Source organism: Galeopterus variegatus, unplaced genomic scaffold (genome assembly GCF_000696425.1).
Source record: "Galeopterus variegatus unplaced genomic scaffold, G_variegatus-3.0.2 Scaffold2116, whole genome shotgun sequence".
NCBI classification, from domain to species: domain Eukaryota; kingdom Metazoa; phylum Chordata; class Mammalia; order Dermoptera; family Cynocephalidae; genus Galeopterus; species Galeopterus variegatus.
The window spans coordinates 186,387-194,117 of record NW_007728227.1 but is presented as its reverse complement, the minus strand read 5'-3'; the positions used below and the strand labels follow the sequence as shown (position 1 = coordinate 194,117).

The 7,731-nt window shown below is 54.7% G+C and overlaps 1 protein-coding gene across 1 annotated transcript in view; it reads left to right on the top strand.

Moving 5' to 3' along the window:
• The first annotated feature begins 4,564 nt into the window (after positions 1-4,564).
• NR4A3 (nuclear receptor subfamily 4, group A, member 3) overlaps positions 4,565-7,731 on the top strand; it is a 39,095-nt gene continuing 35,928 nt past the window's right edge. Inside the window, exons 1-2 of the mRNA XM_008580520.1 lie at positions 4,565-4,732; positions 7,201-7,728. Coding sequence (XP_008578742.1) covers positions 7,203-7,728 — 526 coding nt within the window. The 5' untranslated portion in view covers positions 4,565-4,732; positions 7,201-7,202. The remainder of the gene's footprint in view (positions 4,733-7,200; positions 7,729-7,731) is intronic.

The window sequence follows — 7,731 nt, the reverse complement described above, 5'->3', positions numbered from 1 at the left end:
TTTTATACACATTAAGTAGTTTCTGCGGCAGCGCGCTTGTGGATGATGGATGTGCATTTCGCTGGGTTATAATATGTCCAGCTGGAAAACCCACACCGTAAGTGTAAACAAAAAAACCTTATCCCCAGAGTCTGCGAAACACGCACCCAGCAAATGATGGGAGGAGGAGGGAATTAGCCTAGGCACAGAGAGCCGGAGAGATGTAAACAGCTTTAGAACCGTTGCACGAGGAAAGCGCAGCTGCACCTGGTGCCAGACTCCTCTGCACCGGCTGCCAGGTCACTCGCAGAAGCTGGCTGGAGAGACCTTCCCTTTCGGAAGAGCTGTCCTCTCCCTTACCCCCTCGCTCTGGCTCTGTGCCTCGGGGCAGCCTCGGAGGCTCGCCAATAGCACGCCTCCAACTCTACTCCACCCGACCCTGACAGCTGGGCGGTCCCGCCTGACCCGCGGCCGGGCCGCTGCCCCCTCCTGCAGACGCGCGCCCTAGCGAGCAGCGTCGCGGCATAGGAATCGGCAGCGCGGGTCCGATAGGTCTCCAGGCAGTGGCCAGCCGTGCGGCGCAGTTTCCATTGTGCGGCCGTGCGAGTGGCTGGGGAACGCGCGCGCGCACACACGCACACACACACACACCCTCCCTCGCACACGCGGAACCGGCTGGGCCAGGGGAGGGAGGAGGAGGGTGACGTAGCGTCCCATGGCGTCACATTGACGTCTCGCATTCCAAGCACTCTATGGAGAGGCCGCTAGGGCTCCTGTGGCATAAATGACGTGCCGAGAGAGCGAGCGAACGCGCAGCCGGGAGAGCGGAGTCTCCTGCCTCCCGCCCCCCACCCCTCCAGCTCCTGCTCCTCCTCCGCTCCCCATACACAGACACTCTCACACCCGCTCCCTCATTCGCACACACAGACACACGCGCGCACACACGCTCCGCACACACACTCCACTCTCTCCCGCGCGCTCACACCCCTCTTGCCCTGCGCCCTCGCCGGTGCAGCGCGGCACGGCAGCCGGACGACCCTCCCAGGCACACTTTGCAACGCTGACAGCGCCGGCAGTAGCTGTGGAGGTGGGAACAGCGGCGGCATCCTCCCCCCTGGTCGCGGCTGGGGCTAGGACGCCCGCGGAACCTCTCGGCGGCGCTCTCCCATGATTCGGGGTCGCAGCATCCTCGGCCTGCCGCTCACCGCCTCTGCGAGCCGCTGGGCTTATACACCGCAGCCCTTCCGGGACAGCAGCTGTGACTCCCCCTACCAGCGCAGATTTCGAGACTGCTCTCTAGAAACTCGCTCTAAAGACGGAACCGCCACAGCACTCAAGTACGTATCACATTCGCCCAGTTATTAAGGAGACTTGCTAAAAAGTTGGCGTGCTGGGAAGCGTCGCTCCTGAAATTGACAACTTTGAGTGTGGGGTTCCCCCCACCCGCGCCTCCCTGCTCGGGCTTTTCTAGCCGGGCGGCCCGCACGTTCTGATCTGAAACTTTTCCTCTGTAGCGGGCCCGCGGGGATCTCTGGAGCTCGTGGGATTCCTCCCCCTACCCGAAGAGGCGAAAAGCCTCTAACAAAGAGGAGGACCGGGATTTGTGCAGTAGCAGCTCCAGCGATGTAATTCAGGGTATTTCGGCTCTAGTTGTCATGGTAATGATGCTCTCGGCGGCGGCGGCGGCGGCGGCAGCGATAGGGAGTTGCAGCTCCGGTGATGAACGGCAGTAATTTTCCTGCCTTTTCAGTAATATTGAAAATAGGGACTCTGGTTTGTCCAACTTAATGTACCAAATGGTGGCACAGAGCTGGTTGTCTGGGAGGAAGCTTGGGAGGGAAGAGGCCCGGGCATTGGCGGCAGTAGTTTGCAGAGGCGCTCGGAGGAGCTCAGTAAAGAGGGTGTAATTGTAGGAATGTGGCTTATTGTACTGAAATGAGCCTGGGACTCCACTAGGCACGTCTGCCAGGCGTCGATTACTTGCTGGTTTACACTTTTCCCTTCGGAGATAACCGGGTGTAATTGCCGACTCCCGCTCCGCGACACGCGTGGGGACGGTGTCCCTCTTCTTCGGGCCTTGGCTAGGTGTGGGAGAGGCATGCTTTACATTTTCACTGACAGAACTCGCGCTTTTGGAAAGTTGCTCCGAGTGTTTCACTCTTAGTAGAAATGAAAGTTCTCGGTCGTGAGAGAAGAGAGGTCTTGCGAGCGCAGCCTGCGGACACTGACTGCGAAAGGCACCTCTCGAACCTGTTGGAAGCTTCGGGGCACTCGTGAGAGAGAGGGAGAAAGCATTTGCCCCTGGATTTCCAAGAACGGTCTTGGAGACTGCCTTTTATTTATGCCTCCGGATTCTCCGGAGGGAAAAGCTGCAAGAAGATTAGTAATCAAAAATCTCGGGCTGTTATCCCAGGGCCTTAGGGTGCCGGGAGAGAGGTACAGGGTGCCGTTCAGTCATTTCATGGCTAATCCAATCCTCTTTCTCTTTTTCCCACGATGGGGAAATATTTTATAGAACCTAGTTGAGGAAAGAAAAAGCTGCCCAATGCGGCTACTGGGCACAATGAATGAAGTTACTTTATCGAGTTATTTTAGCTGAACAAGATGATCGTAATGTGAATATCAAAGATTCCTTAGACCACAGCAACCTCCACACCCGATCCCTCTTCCCGCACCCACCCACCCACCCCCTCCCAGGGCTGGTGCGCTCGCAGAAATTCTGCCCCGCGGTTTGTCTAGTCTCTCTCGGTCTTTCTGAGAATTTGTCTTTCCCTTTCTGTCGGTCTGTTCTCCACTCCTCCTGCCCCCGCCCAACCTCCGCCCCCGCTCCCCAGGGTTGGAAACTCCGCGGAGGAGCCCGGGTCACAATGGTGCGTTTCACGGTTTCCTCCACACACTTCACCATGGGGAGGGGAACACGGGGGTGTTCCTTTCGTCTGCCCACGAGAAAGAAAGGGGCTTTGACAGAGGTAGTTATTTCTCCCTAATTTACAATCCCGAGGCTCTGTGCTCTCGGCCCCAGCGGCCGCGAGCGGTGCAACGTGTTTCCAGGCGCGGAGGCTTTGCCTAGGTAACCAGCCGATTGGGGGGCGGAGAGAGCGGTGGGGAGCTCCGCTGGGCTGTAGGAAAAGTGGTGTGACTCTCTCCTGCGAACGTAGGGCGCTCGAGGGGAACCCCTTCCTTGGGGAGACGCGCCCCCGACTCACCTGAGTTCATAGGCCATCCCTCAGGAATAGATTCCTCTTGAGAGGCCCCCAGGGAGGGGCGGAAATGTGGGCACCTACTGGAGGAGGGGTTGGGAGGTTGCCGGAGACCCCCATTGAAGATGCGGGGGGACAGGAAGCACATGCTACAGCCGTGGGAAGATCTGCTTATGCGTGCGCTACAGCGAGTGCAAGCTTTCTGTCGGAGCAGTTCGGGCTGGGGCCGGGGATGGAAAGGGAATCCCCCATTTCCTGGCCGTCGAGGGTTTTCCGGACCTGGGGGTTCTGAGCCCCTTTCTCTCTTCCTGCAGGCAAGCTCCGGACGCAGGGGTGGCGGGAGACGAAACTTACACGACCCTCGCGGCTCGCGCTCCCGGGAGGTTTTGGTTTGGTTTGGTTTGGGGGAGGTTTTCGGTCCACGTTCCCACCCTTCGAGCTGTGCCCACCCCGGGCAAAGGGGGCGCTATAGGCCGGAGTATGGGGCATCCGGATCCCTCCCGGAGGCCCGCCGAGCGGCGCTTTCAGCTACGAAGTTTCGCTGGGGCTGTGTTCTGAGACGTCCGCCCGGGAGCCGCACTCAGCGCCCTCCGGAATCTGCCCCCTCCGGGCCGCGGGGTGGCCTGGAGCCTCAAAGTCGCCCACCCTCGGGGACACCGCCCGCTGAGCGCAGAGGACTCCCTCTGCCGCTCCACCAGCCGAGAACGCTATCTGCCTCACCGCCTTGCTTCCAGCGCGGGCCTTCTTTCCACTGTGCCCTTTTGTTTGCTTGACCCCTGGCCCCCGAAACTCACGGCTAATAGAAGAGAAGCTCCATTAGCATTTAGAATGAAAAGCGCAGACTTTCTTAATTCCTCGGGGCATTCATGCATTCGTTCCGGACCTTGTGCATTTCCTTTGCAACGTGTAAAATTTATATTTGAGGGGTGGGGGCGGGTGGAGTTGGAGAATGGCTATTTTCCGCTCGTGCACACTCACTGACCCCCGAATTCGTGCAGAACTCATTCCTCAAGTGTTCTCCTTTCTTTGGTTTTCCTGACTTCACGAGCTCGGAACCAATTGTGGGGGGAGAGAGATCACTATCTGGGCGACGACACTCTGCGTGGTTTTTTGCCTCGGTTCGGGTGACACAAAACAGCGGTGAGCGCGGTGGGTGCGGACAACCTTTGCTTGGCTTCCCCAAGGCGGTGTGATGCTCCTTCCCCAAGGACTCCGGTACCCTTAAGCACCCTTACCCTTATGATAATTCTTCGTCATTAACGTAGCATTTCTAGAGGCTGCCTGCCCACTCCACCACCACCCCCAATACTCCCAGTCCTGGCCGCGGTAATCAAGCTTGGTCTCACTGTGACATCTGTCCTCTCTCCCTGTGCCTGCAGAGCCCACTGTGGAAGAACGCAGCCCGGCAAGTCCGGGCCGTGAGCCTGGACCCTCAGTGGAGCTGGGCAGCACCGCCGTCGCTTCCCCTCGCCGGACATCCCCACCTACTACACTCTCAGCCTCCGCTGGAGAGACCCCCAGCCCCACCATTCAGCGCGCAAGATACCCTCCAGGTAGGTCTGAAGGCACGACACCTTATTCCTCGGGACTGGGAGAAGGGGGTGGGGGAACCACACACCCAGCAGGAAGGCTGGTCGACTTGCCCAGTGCCAGGACAGTGACTGCTGTCCTCGTATTTCACAGCACAGGTGGCTTCCTCGCACGAAGCTCCTCTGTATACCACACCCTGTTGCTACCGAGTGAAGCATCCAGATTAAATTAAGCATTGCACTTCTCAAAATTATTTTTCCTAAGAAAAAGGAAAATACACCAATAGATGAGAGTCTTTTATACATTTTTAATGTTTTCATTTTTGCCCTTCTTTATATCCAGTGTATGCATTTAAGAGTTATGGAATCATTTAAAGCCATATAGAGCATTTTTGTATGTCTAAAACCAAAATCATTTAGGTGCAGAAGTTTTACAGTATTGAAGCTCAGAGAGAAAGAGAAAAGCATTTGAGCTGAAAACCAAGGAGTAAATTTGAGTTTGGCAAAAGAAAGGATTGCAGGTTTGGTTTGTACCACCTCTTGACAAATTTGTTAAAGGGATACTAGATGCCAAGCCTGTGCAAGCACCAGAGATACACAGATAAATAGAACACAGTCCCAGCAACCTCATCTTTTACCTGGAAACCTCAGAAAGACACAAAGAAGAGCGATAGGTAGGGATTGGCAGGGGAAAATGACACAAAAGACCAAGGGAGAAATCTTAGAGGTGCTGAAGGGAGAAAAAAGATCAGACAGTGTTCTTTCTTTTGAATGATTAGCCTTTCATTTCATCCCAACAATTGGACAGCAAGATAAGTAATCCTTTCACGTCAAACTAGTGAGTGTGTTTTTAAGGCCCTGCTTGGAAAAGAAAGGCTTGAAAAAGGCTTGAACTGGCCTCTCTTCATCACTGCTTCTTCCAACAGGCCCTCATCACCTTTTTTCAAGTCAAGATTTCATCCCATACACGCATGACTCAATCAGATTTGGAAATGTGGGTAAGAGAAAGATGTCAGAGGAAATGTGAAGTACTCACTTTCTTATTAGTCACAACTTTTACACCATACAGTTTGAACAGATATTAAGCACCTGGTTTTCCTTTGGCTCAGAAAAACCAACCACCAGAAAGTTCCCATTTTATCATTTATATTTAGCCATAAAGAAAGGAAAATAATTTGATAAATCATCTACTATATACAATAATTCTCAGGGCCTTCTCACCCAGTTCAGCCTCTCCAAACAATAGTAAGCACCCTGGATACCAGTGGCTTTGGGGGCTCAACATAGTCAAACTGGCAGAGAAACCAAATCTATTCAGAAACTGCTTTCTTCTTTTCCAGGGGACTAATTCTTCTGTCATAAGAAAATACCTAGACCAACTTGCCTATCATGATAGCTGTAAACTGTTGTCATAAAAACAGCCACTGATATACTTCATTAGTCAGAATTGGGAACTAGGGCCGGCCGGGTGGCGCACTGCTACAGTGCGCCGCTTGGGAGCGCAGCGGCACTCCCGCGGAGGGTTCGGATCCCACGTACAGACAGGCCGCTCACTGGCTGAGCGAGGTGCAGGCGCAACACCGAGGGTTGCGATCCATTGCTGATCACGGAAAAAAAAAGACAAAAAGGAAAAAAAAAAAAGAATTGGGAACTATATGTATGTGTAAATATATACATATATACATACATATACTGTATAGCAGAGGACAGTTTTGGTGGGTGTTTTTTTGCAGCTGCTGATCTTTTTCTTTGCAGATGGTGCAAACTCCCCCGAGTCCATTTCCTGGGCCTACATCCCCACCTAACCACCTAGCTGGCTGAAATCATCAACAGGGGTCCAGTTTGTGCAGGCAGCTAGCTCTGTTTGGAGGAGTGGGGAGGGGGTGGGAGAAAGCAACCACAACGTGTGTGGGCAGCCTCCGTTGGCACTCGTAAAATGTTAAATGTCACTGTCTCCCTTGGCCAGTAAGTTCCACGTAGGACACCTTTTTGACTAACGCATAGGTTTACACATCAGTGTGGGTGGCTTGGGTGGGGAGGGGGGAGACAATGGCCTTTTCCTCCCAGAATAAACTAACAGGGCATTTGCTGGTTTTCTCTTTGTCCTCCCAGCTTGTAGGTGATGGGGCCACTCCAATTAGTTTATACAATTCAAAGCCACTTTTTAAAAAACATCTCTGGGCTTATGAGGGAAGACATCAAGTTTCCCAGATCTGGTAGAGGACTGGGCAAGGGAGGGAAAATGAGTACAGAGGTCCCCAGGAGGCCTTTCGGCATTCTGTGGCCCCTCTATCAGGGATTCAGCCTTCTTCCCAGGGAGAAAGAAAGTTAAGTGTGGGGCTTTACATTTATGGTCTATGCTACCAGAAAGAAGAGAGGATGTCACTTCCTCTCTGTTTCCCAGATTAGAGAGCAATGAATCCAAGGCTGCCTCTTAGCTCGGAAAGGAGTGTTGACTTGCTTCTGAGAGACCCTTTCCTCTGTCCCTGCAGATATGCCCTGCGTGCAAGCCCAGTATAGCCCTTCACCTCCAGGTTCCAGTTATGCAGCCCAGACCTATGGCTCGGAATACACCACAGAGATCATGAACCCCGACTACACCAAGCTGACAATGGACCTTGGCAGCACCGAGATCACGGCCACGGCCACCACGTCCCTGCCCAGCTTCAGTACCTTCATGGAAGGCTACTCGAGCAGCTACGAACTCAAGCCCTCCTGCCTGTACCAAATGCAGCCGTCCGGGCCGCGGCCTTTGATCAAGATGGAAGAGGGGCGCGCGCACGGCTACCACCATCACCACCACCATCACCACCACCATCATCACCATCACCAGCAGCAACAGCAGCAGCAGCAGCCATCCATTCCTCCCCCTTCCGGCCCGGAGGACGAGGTGCTGCCCAGCACCTCCATGTACTTCAAGCAGTCCCCGCCGTCCACCCCCACCACGCCGGGCTTCCCCCCGCAGGCAGGGGCGCTGTGGGACGACGCGCTGCCCTCGGCGCCCGGCTGCATCGCGCCCGGCC